Source organism: Pseudorasbora parva, chromosome 3, assembly GCF_024679245.1.
Source record: "Pseudorasbora parva isolate DD20220531a chromosome 3, ASM2467924v1, whole genome shotgun sequence".
Lineage (NCBI taxonomy): Eukaryota > Metazoa > Chordata > Actinopteri > Cypriniformes > Gobionidae > Pseudorasbora > Pseudorasbora parva.
In genome coordinates, this window is record NC_090174.1 from 8,888,870 (window position 1) to 8,911,387 (window position 22,518).

Genomic DNA, 22,518 nt, shown 5'->3' on the forward strand with positions numbered 1-22,518 from the left:
GTCATTAAATTGCAGTTATTGCCATTAAACAGCTGATGTCAATGTATAACATGTTTACTGTTTATGAATAAGTTCTCCTTTATGTGCTGTTATAACAGAACAAATGTTTTCCTATAGTAATGTTAAACTTGTTCAAATAAACAAGAACTGAAAACACACCCTTTTCCATTTGCAATTCCCAGACTCGAGTTTTTCATACAACACTTTAATCTGATCATGCTACCGATAGAATACACTGTAAAGTATGAAAAAGATTAATAATACCTCATCTGCATGTACATATCCAATCCCCCATAAATATAAAGGAGGAAGTGATCAGGTTGAAATGCATGCATGATTTTGACAATGCATGTAAGTAATGCTTGCACTGTGTAAAGTGACAATAACATTGAAGTAACAGTATATGACAGCATTTGAAAAAGAACAAATCACATATTGAGCAGTAATACACCTGTTACTTCCTGGCTTGGAATTAGCCAGATTTGATTTGCGGTGTCCCAAAGCAGAGTATGTGAACGATTCAGTAAAAAAAAGCCTGATATCTGCATGACTGTGATGACCTGAGGCCAAATCACAGCCCTGTTAATATTCAGAACAGCAGCTTGATTGCTCGTGCTCATATTGTGTAATTCATTAGAGACAAGTTAAGAATGTAGTAAAACAGCATCTATATTAGTCACAAGACATTAACTACACAAAACCTCAGACCTCTTAGAGACCAAAGACGATATTAAACGATAATGTCACAAATTCCTTGTACAAGGAATGTTATTTACATCGCAGTGTAACTGTATTCATCTCTCGCTGTAATCCTTGCGTCAAGAACCCATTGATGATGGAAGTCATATTGTGGGATGTGACAACTGTTCAAAAATTAAAGCAAAACATAAACAGTGATTATGACTCTTCCTCTGGCACACGAACCTTACTTTCATAGGACACTAGAGTCTGGTAAAGACTTTCTCTGCTTTGGTTTCCACTGACAGTGTTCCACTGGTCAATTTCGCGTACAGCGGCTCCACCTTTCAGCTGATCTACGTAATCGGTGTTCTGATGGAGAAACAAAATGTGATCAAGGTGTTTAGACCCCAGTGTAGCCCTTCTTTGGGTCACTGGAGACTCCCTGGGGGCAAAGGTTCGATCGGCGGCAACAGCAGTTGCTGGTATGGACAGGTATTTTCGTGCCAGTCTGGCCACAGCAGGAAAGCGATGCTCCTTGTTGCGCCACCATTGCAGGGGCGAGAGGCTGCGTCTGCAAAGCGGCTCTGCGATGTAATTCTCCAGCTGCTGGTGAATTTCAGGCATCCGCTCAGTGGGGTCCTCGCCCAGAAGAATATCATACATGCTCTGTGGGAGAGGACTTATTCGTATTCGAGGCGCGTGCTGTAAATCTCCCCTCAGTGGCGAGGTCATGCTGGTCCCACTAGAACGTCTTTTACGTTCGTTGGCGTTCTTGAAAGGCGATCCGACAACCTCGAGCGCGCTCTCATTGACCTGTTCTGGAGATGATATGGCAACGGAGGGCTCGCTTGGCTGCAGCTCGATGCTGTCACCTTCCTCCGCTGAGCCGCACGATTCAGGAGAATCCAAAGAAGCCATTGCAGGTATTGTCAAAGAATCATCCAATACGAAATCTGCAGGTTCTTCACGTTCGTCCACGGTCGCTTCCATTTGCATGCTTTGTCTTCTCTCTCGATTGACTCCTTTGTTGCTTGTGAAAGCCTGAACAGATAGCAGCTCTTTGACCTTGTCATGCAGCTTGCTGCGGGCATGTGGGCTGAGAAACCGCAACTCTTTAAAACGTGGGTCTAGAAATGAGGAAAGTACGGCATTGCAGTCCAAAAGAGCATCTTCGTCACTCAGACTCCAGCGTTTGTCCATACCAGCACGAATTCGCTCCATAACTCCCCTCACCACTGGACAGGTGCACTCCACAATTTTCTGTCCCAGGAGCCTGGACACTCCTTGGAGGCACGGCATTAGGGCTGAAATGGGTCCATTGATGTCCTCGCTCAAAAACGATGCTGCAATGCGAACTGTTTTAAGCACAGGGACCAGTTCATGTATAAGGCGCCACTGGTGATCTGCCAGATTTGTTGCAACTTTTTGCTCCTCTAGGACAGAGCTTATTACCCACTTGAGCTCCAGCAGACTCTCACACATCTCAATGGCAGTGGTCCAGCGCCCTGGGTCGTTCAAGACCAGGGTTACAGACTCTTTATTAACAGCCTCTGCTTTCTGGCTCAGTGCTGTAGAAGCGCTCACATCATGTTGGAAATGTAGGACGATGGCACGAGCATCTGCCAGAGCCTGTCTGACGGTCTCCACGCAAAGTCCCTCCTGGACACAGAGTTTCAGGGCCTGTCCTGTGCAAAGCAGAGGTGCCCATCCCTCCGGAAGATTACTGGGGGGCGGATGGCTGGTCCCAGCAAATTCTTGCTGATATTCTGGATCGATGGACATATTCTCCTGCCCCCCAGACTCAGATGGACTTGGGGTGTCATGCACAACACAGAAAACAAAGTCCTCTGGAAGCTGGAACTCGGAGAGGACTCCTCTCAGGGTGTCTGCAAAGCTCACTTGCCCTCTCTCAGGCGGGTTTCCTTTGAATTCTGCAATCGGTCGGGTCTCGAGCACACAACGTGCCAGGCGCCAGTGGGAGTCGACAAAATGCGCACTGACTGTAAGGTAGAACTGACCGTCCCCGCCAACGCCACATCCATCAACAGATCGCCAGTATTCGGTACAGAGGGTCAGACAGTGAGAAGCTAGGCTTGTCTGAAGATGCTGCTGAAGGCATTGCTTGAGGATGTGGTAACGATGCCAAAGTAGGCTGCCAAGCAGAGATGGAGACGGCACGGGGTAGTTAGGCTCTAGGCAACTCAGTAAAAGCTTGAACCCCCTCTCTTCCACCACAGACAATGGCTGAAGATCTCTGAACACCATCTCCAAGATGAGATCGGTCAACACCTCAGCTCGCTTGTTGCTGCAGGCTCTTGTGCCATTGCGGACGCTGCTGCTTCCAGCAGTGCTGCTCATGTCTCCAGCAGGAAAATTATACATTAGGCAGCCCACATCTGTATCTTGGTGCACAATGGCATTTGAACTAGAAGTTGCGTTTCCTGCCGCACAGTCAGGGGCATATGTGGTCCGAGCAGGTTTGGTGTCTCCCAACTCTGCTGTCAGTACTTCTTCCTGCTCCTCTTTGATAGCAACAGGTAGCACTGGTTGAAATGCCGGATTGACTGTGGCGTTGTATCTGGTACCTTGTAAACTGGTCTGAATGTGAGAATGTAATGCTGCAGGGGTGGGGATGCCTGCTGTGTTGTGAGGGGGTACCGCTCCGTCCCGAATGCTGTGTTTGCGTCCTAAGTGTTCTCTCATGGAAGTAGTGCTGTTGTGAAAGGAAAGCTGTCTCTTACAGTGGTTGCACTCGACACGGTGCAGACTTAGCTGAGTGTAGTGGTTCCACACTTTCGACGTGCGCCGATCAGAAAATGGCAAAAAACGCTGCATTCTCCTCCGAATATTTTGACCGTTGAGACTTGCAGGATGTATTTGAGATTGGAGATCCATGTCTGTGGTGAAAGATAAGACAAAAATTCATTTAAAATTTGCATTTACAGTAATAATAAAAAAAAAAAAAACATGTTAATCCTAAATCCTTAATGTGACATCAAGGTTTTTTGTCACGCGTTTTCATAAAAATGGTAAGTCAAGGTTAAAATCTGGGGGACAACACAATTCCGTGTTTCTGGGGGACAACACAATTCATATAAAACTAATGAATCAGCACTGTGTGTAATGGTTTCATTCTGACTCTATCCTGAATGCTATGACATTACTCACATACAGCTTTTTAAAATCTTTTGTTATAAAGTGTCCCAGCTCACCAAGTCAGTGCATTAATCAGTTATTGTAACCATGTGTGTGTGAGAAAGAGAGAAATGGTTGTGTGCTAAAGAGTTGCTAGCTAAAACGTTATACAAACATTGCAGTTGTCTGATTTTATGTTCACTGTAAAAAAAAAAAAAAAAAAAAAAAAAAAAAAGCAGGTTTTGTTGCTGCTCAAAACCTACAATGTTTCCAGAACAAAATAGTTGCTTTTGATAATACCAAATTATTTTGCAGCTATAATTTACATTTACATTTAATCATTTAGCAGACGCTTTTATCCAAAGCGACTTACAAAAAAGGGGAGAGTAATAGAAGCAACGAAACAGACAAGGCCAACAACCTGTAAGAGCTGTAAGAAATCTCATATAATATAGCTTGCATGCTGCAGTTTTTAATACAAATACCTACAGTACCCAACACATCTATTTGGGTTTATCTCGCATGTGGCTGGTTATATAATACGTTACTGTATCATAACCAAACTGCAACACTGTGAAATTACATAAAAGGACATATTTGTGTAAGAAAAGCGGGTTTTAGGTATTTTTTCCCCGCCTAATTGATATCACATCAAAACATACTGCAGTGTTAGAAGTTAATTTTTGAAAAATAGCCGTAAGGCGCGTGTAGAGGAAGACACTGCCATCGTTGCTTCAAATGAATTCAAAAGCATTTTTGTTTCTCGCAAAAACATTTGAAATACATCATAAGGTTTGTATTATGATAATGATTCCACATCAGTCACAGCCCACTTTGCTCGTCACAAGAGTATTAAGGCAGAGAACAATAACCATGCAACGTGATACTAATGAAACAATTCCGCTATTATTTACATCAAACGTCACTGGATGTTCTTCCGGGCGTGTTTAAGGGCCATTATGATTTCATCCACTTCCTGTCTGTGTTACCTCCATTAAACGGTACACGATTCAGCGATAGTTACTTCTACAACTTATTTTTTTATCTGAAAATAAATAATAGCTTATTAGGAATATATATATATTTAAATCTCAGAATCCATGGACATCCTCCGCGTGTTGGCGACCTACACACTGGATGTGCTTAGCGCGGTTCCCGCTAGGGTTTGAGGGTAAATTTCGAACAGCCAAAAAAAGCGAAAAATGTCTATAATTCAGGTTTATGTAGTATAAATGTGACACTGTTGTGTAGCTTACATATAATTATTGAAATAAATTAAAGGGATAGTTCACCCAAAAATAAAAACGATCCCATAATTTACTCATCCTCAAGATGATCCTTTTATTTCTCATTACTTTCTAAATATATCAACCTCAACTAATTAAGTGATTAATGGATGAAACGGCTCTTTTAATTACTTCAAATTAATAATATAAAACTACATCAATTATTCTTATTGACTGACCAAATTATTACTAATGTGAGAAGGATGCATAAAAACATGGTACATTTTGATGTATTATACATAGTTGTTTTACAGTCTATACACGGTATTTAGTTCAATTATATCAAAAGTAACTAATTAAATTGCAGAAAAAACAACCGTAATCTCTTACTTTACCTTTTCAAGGGAGAAGTAGGCCTAATTAAATTACAGTAATGCTGTCTTCACGTGCTCTCTGAATTATTGAAAATACGAGTTTCCTAGATATAATTTTCACATGAACGCCCTCACATTTTGAAACTTGAATGCAGTGATCTCGTATTCACGACTTCAGAAGTCGGAATTATCAAATTTCCAATAGCACGTGAAGGCAGCATAATTTCTTAGTAACGATTTACACTCAAAACTTCGTCCAACTTCATACGTCAAGCCAGTTACGCCTTTGCCGTAAATTGAATAAGGAAGGCAGTCAGCTAGATATTTTACTTTATAACATGTTAAATAAGGATATTTTCTTAACCCATCAATTTGCTTCAGAAGACGTTTATTAACACCCCAGAGCCGTGTGGATTTCTTTTAATATTGGATAGATGTATTACTAGATCTATAGATGCATTACTGGATACTATTAATGGATAGATCCATTACTTTTATAATGGATAGATTCTTTTGGGATTCAATTGTTGGGCTGATATTAAAATGCTTGGATTTATGTCCTATACACCTGGGGTTGTTGAGGGTGAGTAATCATGGGGTAATTTTCCTTTTTGGGTGAACAAACCCTTTAATGACGTATATGTACACACAAATCAAGAGTTAATTCCACAGCAAGCACTGTTAGCTGTTTTTTTTTTTTTTTTTTTTTACAACTATTTAGCGACAGTCCCTAAAGTGGAATTTACTTCCGATTTCCGCATGATGTGTCAATAAAACAAATAACTTCATTTCAGGCGACGTGAGTGGGATATTGCTTGGATATCATTCCCTACAGTCCGGTTAAAATCTAAACCTGCATAATGGATAATTCTGGAAAAGAAAAGGAAGCCTTGGCCATAATGGCTGAGGCAGACAAGAAAATGAAAACGACGCATTCGCGGTTGGGAATGTTTTTCGGGTAAATCTTAACAAACGTTGTTTTGTTTTTGCATGCAATATTTAATGTGCAAATTTGTGCGCCTAAAATCTAACTAAAGTGCTTGATATCAAATAGTATCCGTTTGGAACTAACAATGTTGTTATAGATCATATTTATTAATTCAGGTTATACTTTTGAAATTGCATTATTTGTAATATCGAGTTGTTCGTATTCAGCTGTCCTAAATCTACTAGTTTTTTTATTTTGTTTTGTTTTTTCTAGTCCGCAGATTTTGCACAAAAGTGATCAGCTAGCCAAGTAGCATCACACTGCACGCATAAAGCGTCATAATAAATAAGAGTTGTGCGCGCTGAATGTGGCCTTTCCCTCTCGCGTTCATTCATAATCTTGTCAAACCCAATGCACACTAAGATATTTCGCTCTTTATTCCCTGATTTAGCACTTTTAAAAACTCACCCATGTTGCCTTCGCCTGGCTCTTCCGCGCACAGTCTTTCACCGCCGCTGGCTACAGCTGGGATGTTCAGTCGATGTTTCACTCTGAGGTGTTTTATCATGTTAGCTGTATTTGAAGAGAACTTAAAGTCCGTCTTACACAGTTTGCAGTAAACGGTGGCATTGCTCTCATTTTTAATGTAGTACTTCCAGGCTATTGAGCAGTATCGGGCCTGTGTTTTCACACTGATTTCTGGGTCCTCTTGCTTCATGTTGGCCATATCAGGTCTGAAAACACGTTGTGAGTGCAGGGGACAGACGCTAATAGCGCCGCCTAGCGGTCTGAGTGAATCTCCCCTCTCTTTTGTTCATTGTAGGAGTTCCTCCAAGGTCGAGGAGGCCTGTGACTTGTACGTGAGAGCTGGGAACATGTTCAAGATGGCAAAGAACTGGAGTGGTACGACACACAGCAACTTTTGCACCTCAGTATTAAGGGGTTCAATAAGCACGTGTCATTTGTATTGTTCTCTTGTTCATTTAAGCTGCGGGAGATGCTTTCTGCAAAGCTGCACGACTGCATTTGCAGGTGCAAAGTAAGCTCGACGCAGCCGTGAACTTTCTTGATGCTGGCAATGCATTCAAAAAGTCTGATCCTCAAGGTACAGCTCGTAGATGCTGAACAATAAGAATTCCTCAGTGTGTAGATTTTTGTTTAGATTCATTTGTATTTTGTTTCTCCTACAACTTCTCTACACAGAGGCAGTGAACTGTTTCTGTCAGGTCACTGACATCTACACTGATATGGTGAGAGAAATTCTCTTATTTATAGGTTTAGTTCACCCAAAAATTTAAATTCTGTTATTAAATGCTCAGCCTCATGTTGTTCGGAAAACAAATCAAGATATTTTTGATGAAATCTGAGAGTTTTCTGTCCCTCCATTGACAGTTACACAACTACCACTTTGCAACCCCCATGCTTCAAAAAGTTCATAAGGACATTGTAAAATAATCCATATGAATTGAGTGGTTTAGTCCAAACTTTCTGAAGAGACGCGATGAAGAACATTGAATTTATGGTTTTATTCACATATAAACATTGTTTAGCGAACATAAACAAAAGCGTAATACGAGAATGGGCTTCATTGGTTCTCGTCACACACTTGAGCTTCTGTTTACCACAAATGATGTGTGCATTAATGAACGTTTAAATATGTGAATAAAACCGTAAATTCTATTAGTTTCATGATCTCATGGTCTATAGCTTTTTTAAGCATCAAAGTGGTAGTTGCATAGCTATCAATGAGGGACCGAGACTCTCAGATTTCATAAAAAATATCTATTTGTGTTCTGAAGATGAGTGTAGCAGGTTTGGAATGACATGAGGGTGAGTAATTAATGACAGAATTTTCAGTCATTTTTGTTTGAACTCTTTAATTGTTCCCTCAAAATTCAATATAGTATATGTAATATGTTTTTGTTTGTTTGTTTATATAGTGATACACTGAATATTCCTTACAAATTCTCATCTGTGTCCACAGGGGCGTTTCAACATTGCAGCAAAACACCACATATCTATCGCAGAAATCTATGAATCTGAGTTAGTGGACATAGACAAAGTAAGTTGGAAGGGATTTATTTTTATGGAAAGGTGCACATTTATCAGTAAGTGGTTCAGATGAACATGGACAGGATGTCAAAAGTATAAAAACTATTTGTGGCCAGTAAGATTTATTTGTTATTTTGAAAGGCTGCATTAAATTGATCAATTCTAAAATGATCAAAGACATACAATTTTATAAAAGAGTTAAATGCTGTTTTATTAAACTAGAAGCAGAACAATATTTCTCTTAATAAAAAAAAATGTTTCTTGAGTAGAAAATCAACATTTGAGTGATTTCTGAAGGATCACGTGACATTGAAGACTGGAGTAATGATACTGAAAATTCAGCTTTGATCACAGGAATAAATTACATTTTAATTATGTAAACTTTTAAATGTTAGTGTTCTTGCTAATGCATCAGATGATCCATACTGAGCCTAAGTTACAGAGAACCCCTCATGAAAGAAAGGTAATGTTCATTCATTGGCTATTATTTGGTCCCAAAATACTTATTTATGTGTACAGGCCATTGTTCATTATGAACAGGCAGCCGATTATTTCAAAGGGGAGTCATCCACCAGGTACTCTACTATTATAGTCTTTATATGCTTTTATATGTTTCACATTTATCTTGTGTTGTAGAACAAATGAGGTTTGAGCACAGATTACGTGTTGTAATTGAATGACTGCATTTATATGTATTAGGTTTTCATTTGTTTTTATGTTAAATATGATTAAACATAACATCATTTGTATTCACTTGTATTCTCTCCCCCTGTAGTGCAGCCAACAAGTGTCTTCTCAAAGTGGCGACCTACGCGGCTCAGATGGAGCAGTACCAGAAAGCCATCGAAATATATGAGGAGGTCTGTGTGGTGATCTGTCAAAAACCTTCGTTCATTTGTTTTCTGCTTCCTTCATGTTGAGTGGCATACTACTGTGTCTGTTCAGATTGGGGCTTACTCCATGGACACTACCCTGCTGAAGTATGGAGCTAAAGACCATTTCTTCAAAGCAGCGCTATGTCACTTCTGTGTGGACATGCTCAACTGCAAGGTGCCTGTTTACCGTCTAAAGAGGAACGATATTTACAACACAACTCTGCTTTGCCATTATTTAACCCTCGTTCTCGTCATTAGCTGGCTGTACAGAAGTATGAAGACATGTTTCCAGCCTTCTCAGATGCTAGAGAGTGCAAACTTCTTAAGGTGAGTCTTTCCTTCCAACACATTTAGTAGCTTAGGGTTCATTCCATAGACTTCAGTTGTAAACTATTCTCGCCGCTTCATAAAATGATTGTAGGGCCACTGTAGTGAGATGGGGACTGTAATGACATCTTTAGTGCCTTTTATGGGTCTTGAGAGAGGAAATGACATTGGTGTCAATGAAGGCCTGTCTGAGCCATCGGATTTCAACAAAAATATCTTCATTTGTGTTCTGAAGATGAACGGATTAATGAGAGAATTTTCATTTTTGGGTGAACTAACCCTTTAATGCCAGGTGGAAACAAGGCCTTAGACTCTGGGTCAAACATTAGTGCCAAAGCCTTATCTTTATATGTATAAGGTTTGTATTGTCTCTATTAATTGTTTTCTATAATTTAAAAAAAAATGTATGTGTGTGTGTATATATATATATATATATATATATATATATATATATATATATATATATATATAACATAACCCCAAACTTTTGAATGGTAGTGTGTGTGTGTGTATATTATATAATATATACACACACAATTTTATATATATATTTTTCAGCTTTATTTAATAAACAATATCAAAGGTTGAAAGATTTTTTTGTTAACATAGTAAAAGTCTTTTCTTTCACTTTTGATCAATTTAATGCAATCTTGCTGAATAAAATTATTAGTGAAGCATTTCTTTTTCAAAAAAATCTTTCTAACCTTAAACTTTTGAATGGTAGCATTTGAAGATTTTGTGATACTTTATACTAAATAATCTTTCACACTATTTCTGCATTTCCCATTAAACAGAAACTTCTTGATGTATATGAAGAGCAGAACAGTGATGCATTTGCTGAAGCAGTAAGTTTCTCTATATGGTATATTGACCATTAACCGCACACATTTGTTCTAGTATGAGCCTGTTCTAGTTCATTCATCAATTAAGGCCCGTTCACATCAAAAATGATAAATAACTGAAGTAGCTTCCACATTAGTGGGCGATATCATTCTGTTTATTCGAAGCACTTTAAATGCTTGAGCTTGTTAAAGCAGGATGGATTCTGATTGGCTGTCAATGTTTTTACCATTCATCAGCTAGAAAAAAATCCAATCTAAGAAAAGTGGTGGTGTGGTGTGGACTGTGCTATTCTTTTGTATTTAGAATCGATATCATTCTGAATGAGCCTTTACTCTATGCAATATTCTGCAATTATAAGTCTTTTTTTTTTTCATTAGATAAGGGAATTTGAATCCATCACCAGGCTTGATCAGTGGCAGACCACTATGTTACTAAGAATCAAGAGGACCATTCAAGACGAGGAGAGTGACCTTCGCTAATGTGAAGCCATGATTCCAAGCACACCACCCATTCTCCTGTCCTATTCACCTATCCTCTCTCTCTCTCTCTCCCTCCCTCCCTCCCTCTCTCTCTCTCCTCACACACACACACAGAGTATTTGTGTGTAAATGAAGGTCACGTACACTTTGTCTTGAGCCTTTTCTCCCAAATCCTAAAGTCTTTAAGGAAACTTTTCTCCCCTAGCCTAGATCACTGTGAAGTCTTCTAGAATGACACTGGCTAGGATTTGTTACAAGCCTTGACCAAAACTTCCCTTTGTGGTGAATATAGTTTAGTATAGATGTGATTTTGTTAGCATTTTCATTCATGCGTGTGCAGCTTCAGTAGTTGTTTTATTTATCATTCTTTTATTAATGGTTGTAAATGAACGTGAATTGAATCTGTTATTGATCCAGTCACAAAGCTCCGTATGTGTCGACATTAATTTATTAGTGATGATATTATTATGAATAAGTATGTATAATTTGTGCAATACACTGTAACGATGATCAGCTAGAATAGGCTGAAATAACACTAATTGCCATTTTCTTGTTTTCCTCTATGGAGGACGTGACTGGGTGAAAGCTCACCCGAAAATGAAAATTCTCATCATTTACTCACCCTCGTTCCAAACCTGCATGAGTTTCTTTCTTCTGCTGAACACAAAAGAAGATATTTTGAAGAATACGGGAAACCAAGCGGTTGAATGGACTCTATTGGCTGAGTTTTTCTCTCGCTATTTCTCCATACTATAAAAATAAATGAGGCTCAAGACTTTAGAATACTGTTCCTTCAGTAACGCAATATTAACATTCTAGTACCACATTCAACTAAGAACTAGTACTTACTAATTTTTGGTCAGAGATTCTTGTTAGTTAATAGTAGATACTAGAGTGTTAATACTGCATTACTCACTCTTACTCAATGACGGAACAGTATTCTACTCTTCAAAATACCTTCTTTACCTTTTGTGTTCAGCAGAAGAAAAAAATCATACAGGTTTGGAAAGACAGCCTAGACGTGTTCCAACACAGAGTGAATCTGCATGAGTGTTATTGCAGTATTTTGGAGGATGTGAGGTTGTGTAAGCGTGCACTGGTTGACTGTGTAATTTCTTTATGATGTATAGTGAATGAAATAGGGTTTCTACAACCATTAGGACAAACTCTGCAGTACTTGGGTCATGTTTCTAAAATCTTTTTAGGCCAAACTGGATCATTTATCATTGCTTTGGCACAAAACACATTTAATGGCTACTTTCAAACCTCCGCCAAAACCTCATTTGCACGTTTACATACTCTTTTCAGAACTGTTAAACTTGAGTTCAAAACCTAAAAACATAACACTAAATGAATGACATGGCAATTTGCTGCATTTCCTCAGTAATACCATATTTAAATATATTCTGAATCTAAAAAAATGAAATACTGTTTCTTATTTTGCTGTTAAAAACGCGAGACGCAGGCCAGTGAAGCGAAACGCTTCGGAAAAGTTAAACTTATTTTAATTTGAGCTCCGCAAATGTTCTGTCTAGCGCATGTTTACATAGGAAAAAAGCACAGTGGGATGGAAAACCGGCCCTGTGTTTGTTTCACATCTGTACAAAAGGGAACAATTTAGGAATAGTTTTGTACTGTAATTTAAATGACTGTGTAACAAATACTACAGTGAATTGAAACCGTAGAGATGTGTTTTGTAAAATTGTTTTTACTAGTGTTATGGAAGAATGGCTTGATTTGAGACATGAAATGTTTTGGTTGTTTTAGTGCATTTTCAATGTGAAATGAACTGCTGTGCCAAGCTGAAAAGTTGTCTGTGTGAAGAGTTTTGAAAAAGTGACCTAAGTATTGAGAAATGTCCTAGCGATTGTTAACAAAAACCTTTAAGTTGTACCTGAGGAACCAGCTTGCCATTAAGTTGTCCTAGTTTTCCTGAAGCTAATATCATGCTGAGTTTAATTTATTGATGTTAGAGTACTCAGAAAACAGGATCATATTGTTTACCTAAAAGGCACTAGAAATGATAGGTGTCTTATTTATTAAGTACTGTGCTTTATGTGTTGACAGTTTTATCTGCATACACAGATGCTTATGACTAATGACATACCAATGCAGGAACTTGAGCATGCAAAAAAGCATGGCTGAATAAGCTTAATGTAACAAAAAAAAATGCAACAAAAGGAATGATGGTGTTTATAACAGGTGTTACAATGGTCGAAGCATGCATGTATTCATCAAAGCTGTTATGTTAAACTGATTTAAAAAGCAAATAAATTATATGATTCCCTCAATATTGGTTAAGTCTTAATATTTCATTGATGTGGGCATACATACAAAGACACTGTTTATATTCCTGAATGAATTGCACATAGAATCTGACCTTTAATATCCTTTCACATGTAGGTTTAAAATATTCTAGCTGACCCCTCAACATTTGTTTTTTTAAGGCAACTGCTCTTTTACAATGTATAATTTTGTTTTCTATTATTATTATAAAACTTACGGTCACACTTTAGACCTTATGGTCATGCGGAATAAGGCATTAACATGTGCTTTATAACAAAATATGATTAAAAGTAAGAGGAAGAATAGATTTTTACCTAATACCTACACAATGTGTATCTGATAAGAACAACATGTCGCTAATTTATAGTCTGTATGATGCAATGATCGCTTCTAAACACTGGTGTGATTGTACACATAAAAAAGGGTTAAACATCTGACCAAACACCAGGTTTATTTTGTCCACTCGTCTCGCCTCCTTTTTAATCCCCCTCCTCATCTTCTTCCAGATCCTCTGTTTCTTCCAGGGCCGCCGTCTGCTCCTCCAGGGCTGCTTTCAAAGCCTGCTCTTCCGCCACACTGGGGTCCAGGGCCTCTGTGATTTCGGGTCCACTGGGGTACTCGCTGTGGGGCGGTGGAAGCCCTATTGGGGTGTAGGCCTCTCCAATATATTTCAACCCCCAACCAATGTATACGTTTCCAAAACTCCTGAGAGGGGAGTAGAAAAAGGGTTTTACTCAGCAGAAAAAGTCTCAGATGAAAAGACATGGTTAGACGGTTTGATAAAGTAAGGTTCTTACTTGCCGCTTGCATAAGCATAAGCTCCAGGCCAGAGGTTGGAGCGCAGCACAGCGATGGAAAACTGAGGAATGAGGTTAGAGGAAGTCATGGAGCTCCAAGGTGGGGTGTCATTAATCTCTGTGGACAGAACATTTTCTGCATTAGAGCTGATTGTATGTATGGTATTGGTATTGTATGCAAATGTAATGCGGTGAGACTGACTTGCATCCTCAGAGAGAGGCGTCAGAAGAGGAGGTCCAATCTCAGGCTCCGGCTCATCAGGTCCTTCCTCCCTCTCTTCCTCCTCGGCATCTTCCTCAACGTCATTCGCAGACTTCTTAGTTATGTTTACCCACACACAGCGGCCCTAACATTCACATGTACAGTAATGTGCAAATGTCTTCGACATGTTTGATTTTTCAAAGACAGTTATTCATGTGCCGGTAGGAAACGTCAGACACACATTTCCAAGCATTCTTTTTGCAGTTTTGAGGAAAGTCCACCCAAAAATAAAAATTGTGTAATTATTAACTCGCCCTCATGTTGTTCCAAAAGCTGTATGACTTACTTCAGTGTAAAATTAAAGAGGATATTTTGAAGAATGTTTCGGTTCCCTTTCACTTCCATTACGTGAATAAAATGGATGTCAGTGGAAAGCAAAATGTTTTGGTTTCCGACGTTCTTAAAATATTTTTATTGGTGTTCCGCAGAAGGAAGAAATTGGAACCACATGAGAGTGAGTAAATAATGACATTTTCATTTTTGGTGGACTATCCAGTGAGAGATTTGTATGCACAAGAAGTCAGACAATATGATTCACACAGATCTGATCTTAAAAGAGTATGATTGAATTTTTTATTTCTTGCATGTTATATTTGGTAACAGTTCTAACCCTAATTGATGGAGTGTGTAGCTTTTCAAGGGTTACTTCAGTGATTTGCGTTGTTAGTTCACCCGAAAATGAAATTGATGTCTTTAATGACTCACCCTATTGTTGTCCCACACCCGTAAGACCTCCGTTCATCTTCAGACACAGCTTAAAGGGATAGTTCACTTTGAAATTAAATTTTGATATGTTTTAGCTTACCTCATGGGCTTCCGAGATGTAGGAGTATTTGTTTCCCCATTTTTTTCAATTTTGATCATTTTAGGTCAAACTGTTCTTGTCTGTGCCTCACATAATGCAGGTCTATGGTCACCACCTCGAAGATCCCTGAATGAGCCCTGAACCACAGGAAACACGCACACGAGCCCTCGGATCAGTCGGACGTAGTGGTGTACAAGAGGTAAAAACAATATAAATACTGTTCGTTTTTTCACACAAACCGCTTGTTTCGTGTCTTAGGCCATTAGTGTGTACTTACGATGGGGGATGCTCTTTCTCTGTGTATGCTCTTTGAGGTGGTGACCATAGACCTGCATTATGTGAGGCACAGACAAGAACGGTTTGACCTAAAATGATCAAAATTGAAACTACTGGGGAAACAAATACTTCTACATCTCAGAAGCCCATGAGGTAAGCTAAAACATATCAAAATTTAATTTCAAAGTGAACTATCCCTTTAAGATATTTTATATTTAATCCGACAGCGTATCCAAGTGTAGGCACACTATACTGTCCATGTCCAGAAAGGGAATAAAAACATCATCAAAGTAGTCCATATGTGACATCAGTTGGTTGATTAGTCTCTTGAAGCATCGAAAATAAATCTCTTCCGCGTTTGTTTTCAAACCTCAAAAAAAGATTGTATTGATTCATGAATCAATCCGCTGATTCACAACCGTTTGAATCTTTATTTGAGGTTTGAAAAAAACGCGGAAGAGAAGACAATGCTGAATAAAGTTGTAGTTTTTGTGATTTTTGGACCGAATGCTTCAAGAGATTCTAATCAACCAACTGGTGTCATATATGGACTACTTTGATGATGTTTTATTCCCTTTCTGGACACGGACAGTAAAGTGTGCCTACACTTGGATACACTGTCGGACTAAATATAAAATATCTTAAACTGTGTTCTGAAGATGAACGGAGGTCTTACGGGTGTGGAACAGCATTAGGGTGAGTCATTAATGACATCAATTTCATGTTTGGGTGAACTAACCCTTTAAGCTTTGTATCAGTAGAAACCTGGTAGTGTTTCTTACCTGTGTAAGTATATGCTGTACATGATGGACCCATAGATTCAGAGACTCGGCAATCTCATTTACATTAATGCCTTCAAAGTTAGGATTTTCCTCAAAGCTGTCTCGCAGTCCTTCATCCTCACCTTCATCCTCCCCAAACTGGTAAAATCCCAGAGGGCTGACGTGTGTGCCTGCTGAGATCCGAGCGATCTGGGCACGCAGGTAATTGGCCTCATTGCCAGGAAAGGGGGGGCAACTTACAACAGGAGCATCAAGCCTGCCTGAGAAGAGCCTGCGGATGTGCCGTGCCGCTGAGATCTGAGTGGGGGTGACCACCGGCAGTCTGACCCACGGCATGCCGGGTTCTTGACATACAAAATAAGTGAATTTATTGGCGCCAGTGTGATTTTCCTCCTTTGGCACTGGCGGAGGTGGCTTGTAAGTTGATTTGGGGGGTGGATCAGCCTGCAAGTAAAGTTCAATAACTTTTGTTAAGTTTGAAGGTGCATTTTCTACAGTTTCTAGCCTTTCATCAACACTGGGGCACGGCTCCACGGTGAATGTGATTTCAAAAAGTTCAGCACGATCCTGGATCAACACCTTCCAATCAACAGATTTGAGGGAAAAGTTTATCAGTTTAGGCTTACAACCAGGGTTAGGTGCTTCTACATCAGTGTTATTCACCTATCATTTCCCTCTGATTTTAGGGGTAACGGTAACTTATGGGTAGGGTTAGGTTTACAACAACACATTCGGTCAGAAATGTTCTTCCAGGATCAACAAAATAAGATACTGTTATGGATATAGATTGTCTTTACCTGCAGTTGTAAGCTGCACACACAATAAAGATCTGCTTCGACAGAAGACATCTGGTGGTTTTGGTAACTACAGTGGATTTTGGGTAAATGTACACCTCATTCAGGGCTCTTTTTGTTTTCTGGCTTAAGGTGCATTAGTGAAATTTCGCGAACAAAAGGCACATTGTCTATTGTCAATCCTGATGTACGAAATGCCGCTCACACAGAAGTCACCTTCGAACCAAGCAACTTTCTGTTGGTCAATGACACATTTTGAAATCTGCATTAGGTATTCTTTCGCCCTCACGGGAAATTCACAATAGCACCTATTCATTTAGCCTGCGAGGGAAAAAAACGGTTAATATTTCGGTTTAGTGGGTGAGTCTGGCATTGCTGGTTCTGATTCTAAACAGCTGATAGTAAAAACACCTGACTTGATTGCTGATCAGAGAAAATATTCTCCAGTCAGTATACAGTAATCCTCATTGACAGATTTTATCAGTAATATTTTACTGGTAATTCACTGGGGCTTGTGTCCCAGTAAAAAGGGACTAGCAACACCTCTGACTTTGTATACAGAATTTTTCCCTTAAAAGATCAGGGCACATTTCCAAAACTTCTGTAAAAAAAAATTGGCCCATTAAAATAAATAATTTAAAAGATAATTGTGACTCTCTCTCAATTCCGACATTTTTCACATCACAATTACAAGTTTGCATCTTTTTTTCTCAGAATTGTGTTTAAAGGGGGGGTGAAACACTCAGTTTCAGTCAATCTCATGTCAATCTTGAGTACCTATAGAGTAGTATTGCATCCTTCATATCTCCGAAAAGTCTTTAGTTTTATCATATTTATAAAAGAAATATGGGCTGTACCGAGTCTTTCCGGAAAAAACCGGAGGCGTATCGTGTGGGCGGAGCTAAAGAATGACAAGCGCGCAAAGCGGTGACGTCCTCAAGCGTGGAGAAACCCATCTATCTCAGCTAATACAGATAATGATCCACAATCAAATCTGAGGCTGAAATAAATTGAACAGGAGAAACGGCAACATCAGGACGTCCGTCTCTGTGGTATGTACTGTATTTAGGGGCCTTTGTGTGCAGTTTATGAGGACATGATTCGGTTTATGGACTATTGTATGTGACTAGACCTTAGAGGTAGCAAGCAAAACGGTTTTGCACGTCAGAGTCAGAATAGTGTAACGTTATACAGAACAACAATGGAGTAACCGTTAGCGCATTTGAATGACGAAGCACGCGATCGTATCGTTTACTGATGTTTACTCATGCGACGGTAGCCAATAGCAGAGACATTTGAAGTTGATTTACTCACCGGCATCTTCCAAAGCAGGACCGCTCTGTCAAAAACACACTTCTTTGGTATGATTTGGTGAAGTCCTGTGACAGCAGTGACCGTGGAAATCCACTTTGCGACGCGACTGAAGCGATGCCTTGAAGCTTCCCGTCATTTCTGCGTTCAAATCGGTTCAAATGCAGCGCTGCCTTCCCGGAATGCTGTGCTGAAGCGTTGAAGTCGCTCGACGTCACCCATAGGAATAAAGTGGAGCGCGGCGCGTCATAAGTGTTCACGGACGACTGGATCTGCACCTGAGAGACTGTTTACGGCGTGCATTTCCTCTCTCTCCCTCTAGTCACGCGCGAGCGCACCCTACCGGGAGAAGAGCCCATACGGCCCATACAAGGACCTTCCGCTCTATTTAACGTCAAGTAGACCCATACTCGAAAAAAACTTGCCGAAACTTGTGAGAAACCGGAAGGAGTATTTTTAACACAGAAATACTCCATCAAACGTCCAACATTAGTTTTTGAAACTTTGTCTATGTTTAGGATGTCCAAGTCTTTAAAGGTGTAAAAAGCTCAGTATGCATGAAACAGCATTTCACCCCCCCTTTAAACTCATTTATATCATACCATGCACTTCAGACTTTTTAACTCACAATTGTGAGTTTAAACCACACAATTCTAAGTAAAAAACAAATATGTAAACTCGCAATTGCACAAAAAAAAGTCTAAATTGAGAGATAAAAAGTTGCAATTACCTTTTTTATTCCATGGCGGAAACAAGATTCTGTAGCGATGTATAAAGCACACATAAAAGTCACTTTCAATTGACTTTCAAAATAAAATCCACATCATGAATTTCACGTGAGGGCGAAAGGATTCCCATCACAGATTTTGCAGCAGTTTCAATTTGATTGCTCAGATCTGTGCAATGCTTGGTTTGAAAGTGATTTCTTATCTCTAAACTATTTACAATGGACAAAGTATATTTCTTACCTGCAAAATTTAACTAATGTGACCATACCATTTTTAGAGCAGCTTTATTTACTTCAGTTGCCATCTTGTGACTTACAGCTTCTACAAGCTCTGCTTCATCCTTGTCCTCCTGTGGCTCTTCCTCTCTCTCCTCATCCTCATTTGTCAGTTCTGTGCTCTCCTCCTCATCCCCTTCACCCTCTCTGAATTCCCCCTCAGCCACCAGGTAGTTGCTCTGTGTGCCGAGGATCTTGCCCCAGAATCGACAGCGCTGGAGACACTGTGTGTCCACCAGTTGTTTCAAAGCCAGAAAGATTCTCTGCATCTCCAATTTCCCCAGACCCACACCAGCTTGCTCAAAGAAGAACGCAAGTTCTGCAACATTTGGTAGAGGAGAATCCACCTGAAAACAATACAGCAGAATATATTACAGAGACTGTTGTACTGTAACGAACTGCTCATAAGATCCACCACAATTTGTATTTCAAAGGTTAACCAAAGTCTTACGGGTTTGAAACCACATGAGGGTGAGTAAATGATACCAGAATTAAAATTTTGGGGTGAATCATCCCCGTTAAGGGATATATAACCATTGATCAGCAAACATAAACAGAAGCTCAACTGAACCTGTGAGAACAAACCTCATTGGTTCTTGCGGAAGCTCAAACGTGCTGCGTAACAAGATAATAAACCTCATTGGTTCTTGCCGAAGCTCAAACGTGCTGCGTAACACGAGAATTAATCTAATTGGTTCTTGCAGACGCTCAAATGTGATGCGTAACACGGGAATGAACCTCATTGGTTCTTGCGGAAGCTCAAACGTGCTGCGTAAGAAGAGAATGAACCTCATTGGTTCCTACACATCAAGCAAACATGCTTGAGCTTCCATTTACCACAACTGATGTAAATTGATGATTTCAATCTGTTCATCACGCAATCATGTCCCTTCAGAAATTTTGGACTAAACGGTTCAATTCATATGTAATCGTTTTTCAAATCTCTTTATGGATTTTTTGAAGCGTCAAAATGGTAGTTTTTGTAGAGCCAATAGAGAAAGTGTCTTCATTTGTGATCCTAAGATGAATGAAAGTCTTACTGGTTTGAAACGACATGAGGGGGAGAAATTAAATACAGAATTTTCATTTTTTGGTGAACTAACCCTTTAAATGACACTTCAAAAATGTCTGAATGTGATTGCACTAGATAACTACTTATCTAATAAAAAATTGCATTGATTTAAAAGACAGCACAAGTACACTTTTCAAGCAAAGCATTTAACAAAAAAGGTTAGGTTTTAACAGTTTAAAAAGCACTATATGGGCCCTCAGCCCCATGAGCAGGACTGATAAACTCACCAGCTCTTCTTCGTGATCTCCTTCACCGCCTGCCGTGCGTGTGAAGAGCGTCTTCTGCTGCTCGGCAAGCAACAGAGCTGAGGATGAAGACGGATTGTCACGCAAGGTGTCCTGCTTCTCCTGAAGGATGCTTCCTTTCAGATCACGACTCATGTCCTCTATCACATCGACCGCGTTCTCTGGACGCTCGTCCATAACTTTGGTTAACAGTCGCACAAGGTGGTCATAACTGGACAAAGAGGTTACATTAAGATTATTATTATTATTATTTTCGGGTGAACTAAGTCTTTAAGCTTCTGCCCTCCAAACTTAGAACATTTTGTTTTAAACTGATTTAGTCTAATAGTTCTGTCATTAATTACTCACCCTCATTTAGTTCCAAACCTGTAAGACATTTTTTCATCTTCGGAACACAAATTAAAATCTTTTTGATGAAATCTGAGAGATTTCTGTCCCTCCATTAGCTCTACACAACTAACTTACCACTTTGACGCTTCAAAAAGTTCAAAAAGAGATCGTAAAACTAATCCATAAGAATTGTGAGGTTTAGTGTAAATTTACAGAAGAGATACAATCAATGATATACCGATTGAATTTAGGCTTTTATTCACATATAAACGTTTATATTAAACGCACATCATGTGGTAAACGAAAGCTCAAGCATGCTGCTTGTGGGCGAGAACCAATGAGGTTCATTCTCGTGTTACACTTCTGGTTATGTTCACTGATCAATGTTTAAATGTTAATGAAAGCCTAAATTAAATCTGTTCATCATAGCGATCAGGTCTCTTTAGAAAATTTGAACTAACTCAATTGATCTCTTTATGAACTTTTTGAAGCTTCAAAGTAGTAAGGTAAGTTGTCAACGGAGGGTCAGAAAGCTTTTAGATTATCAAAAAGATTTCATCCAAAGATGAATAAAAAACTTGCGGGTTTGGAACTAATGAGGCTGAGTAATTAATGACAGAATTACATGAGGCTGAGTAATTAATGACAGAATTTAAATTTTGGGGTGGACTAACTCCAAGATTGTGTCCTCAAACGCAATATCCGCATTTTTGTAACAAAGTTAGAAACAATAAAACAACACTGGCAACTTGCACATTAAAGCAAGGGTCAAAATGAAAATGACGCTAGGGTCATCAAGGGTCAAAATGAAAATATGCTTTAAATCCAAAGTTTAAACTAACTTACATAAATATATTAACTGCTAACATAAATGTAGCTAAGTTCTGTCCGGGACATATAGCCACAGGATTTCTCAAATAACGATAACGTTACGTTTTAATAAACAAAAGGTCCTGTGACAACATGCCCCGATAGGTCAAATATATGTAACTTAATATTTATACTGCAATAACGGTGCAAATGTGTTAAACTCGGGGCAGAGGGGGGCCCGTGGAATCCATAAACATTAATGGACCCTATTAAGGGCCAAAAAAACTAAGCTCTTTTAGAGCGATGTAACATTAGAGATGTAACTTGGAGGACCCCTCAAGATCTTTGACGCAATTTAAACACTGGTTAAAAAAATGTCCATCGATCGTCTTCCAATAAGTTTTCGTTTTAGCTTCAGTTAAGATGCAAAACGGCGCTTTATAATTGCAATAACTTCCTAAAATAACGTAAAAAAGGCTTAGTAGTGAATGAAGCTAATGTGATATGTTACTTACAGATTTAAGTTTGTTTTAGTGCTGTTCTTCATCATGAAAGCCTTAAAACGAGCCGCCGCCTGCAGTCGCTCATTGTTCAACGCTTCCTCGGTCATCTCCATTTTTTAAAAACTTGCAAACGGTCGTCAATTATTTAAAAACAGACGGTATATATTTTTTAAATCCGTATTTTTATATTTTAAGGCAAAAGTCCATGAACACAAACGAGCTTATCATTTCCGCAGAGCACTTCCGTTGCCATGGACTCAGCTGTGTAACTACAACAAACGTGTTGCCTAGCAGCTTCTTTACTCTGACAGGACTGTCGACA

At 39.2% G+C, this 22,518-nt stretch overlaps 3 protein-coding genes across 6 annotated transcripts; 1 reads left to right on the forward strand and 2 right to left on the reverse strand.

Annotated features, from left to right (window-relative positions):
* Positions 1 to 263: 263 nt before the first annotated feature.
* zbed4l2 (zinc finger BED-type containing 4-like 2) lies at positions 264 to 7,126 on the reverse strand. Of its 3 annotated transcripts, none has more exons than XM_067437741.1 (2): positions 6,813 to 7,126; positions 264 to 3,578 (listed from the first exon to the last, which is right to left on the reverse strand). In XM_067437741.1, the coding sequence occupies exons 1-2, from the start codon at positions 7,069 to 7,071 to the stop codon at positions 898 to 900; spliced, it is 2,940 nt and encodes a 979-aa protein (XP_067293842.1). In that variant the 5' UTR covers positions 7,072 to 7,126; the 3' UTR covers positions 264 to 897. The 3 variants fall into 3 exon arrangements, with proteins under 3 accessions (XP_067293842.1, XP_067293843.1, XP_067293845.1); XM_067437742.1 differs by lacking the exon at positions 6,813 to 7,126 and adding an exon at positions 4,731 to 4,967 and having other exon boundaries at positions 266 to 3,578; XM_067437744.1 differs by lacking the exon at positions 6,813 to 7,126 and adding an exon at positions 4,806 to 4,953 and having other exon boundaries at positions 266 to 3,578.
* On the forward strand, positions 6,143 to 13,211 carry napaa (N-ethylmaleimide-sensitive factor attachment protein, alpha a). The gene is made up of 11 exons (XM_067437753.1): positions 6,143 to 6,374; positions 7,168 to 7,247; positions 7,333 to 7,449; positions 7,548 to 7,594; positions 8,329 to 8,406; positions 8,916 to 8,971; positions 9,172 to 9,256; positions 9,342 to 9,446; positions 9,530 to 9,598; positions 10,393 to 10,443; positions 10,819 to 13,211. The coding sequence occupies exons 1-11, from the start codon at positions 6,277 to 6,279 to the stop codon at positions 10,918 to 10,920; spliced, it is 888 nt and encodes a 295-aa protein (XP_067293854.1). The 5' UTR covers positions 6,143 to 6,276; the 3' UTR covers positions 10,921 to 13,211.
* Positions 13,212 to 13,349: 138 nt separating this feature from the next.
* On the reverse strand, positions 13,350 to 22,442 carry rsph4a (radial spoke head component 4A). Of its 2 annotated transcripts, none has more exons than XM_067437750.1 (7): positions 22,209 to 22,442; positions 20,536 to 20,764; positions 19,278 to 19,583; positions 16,129 to 16,572; positions 14,206 to 14,350; positions 14,004 to 14,121; positions 13,350 to 13,911 (listed from the first exon to the last, which is right to left on the reverse strand). In XM_067437750.1, exons 1-7 carry the CDS (start codon positions 22,307 to 22,309, stop codon positions 13,686 to 13,688), a joined length of 1,569 nt encoding a protein of 522 aa, XP_067293851.1. In that variant the 5' UTR covers positions 22,310 to 22,442; the 3' UTR covers positions 13,350 to 13,685. The 2 variants fall into 2 exon arrangements, with proteins under 2 accessions (XP_067293851.1, XP_067293852.1); XM_067437751.1 differs by lacking the exon at positions 22,209 to 22,442 and adding an exon at positions 20,902 to 20,936.
* Positions 22,443 to 22,518: the final 76 nt, after the last annotated feature.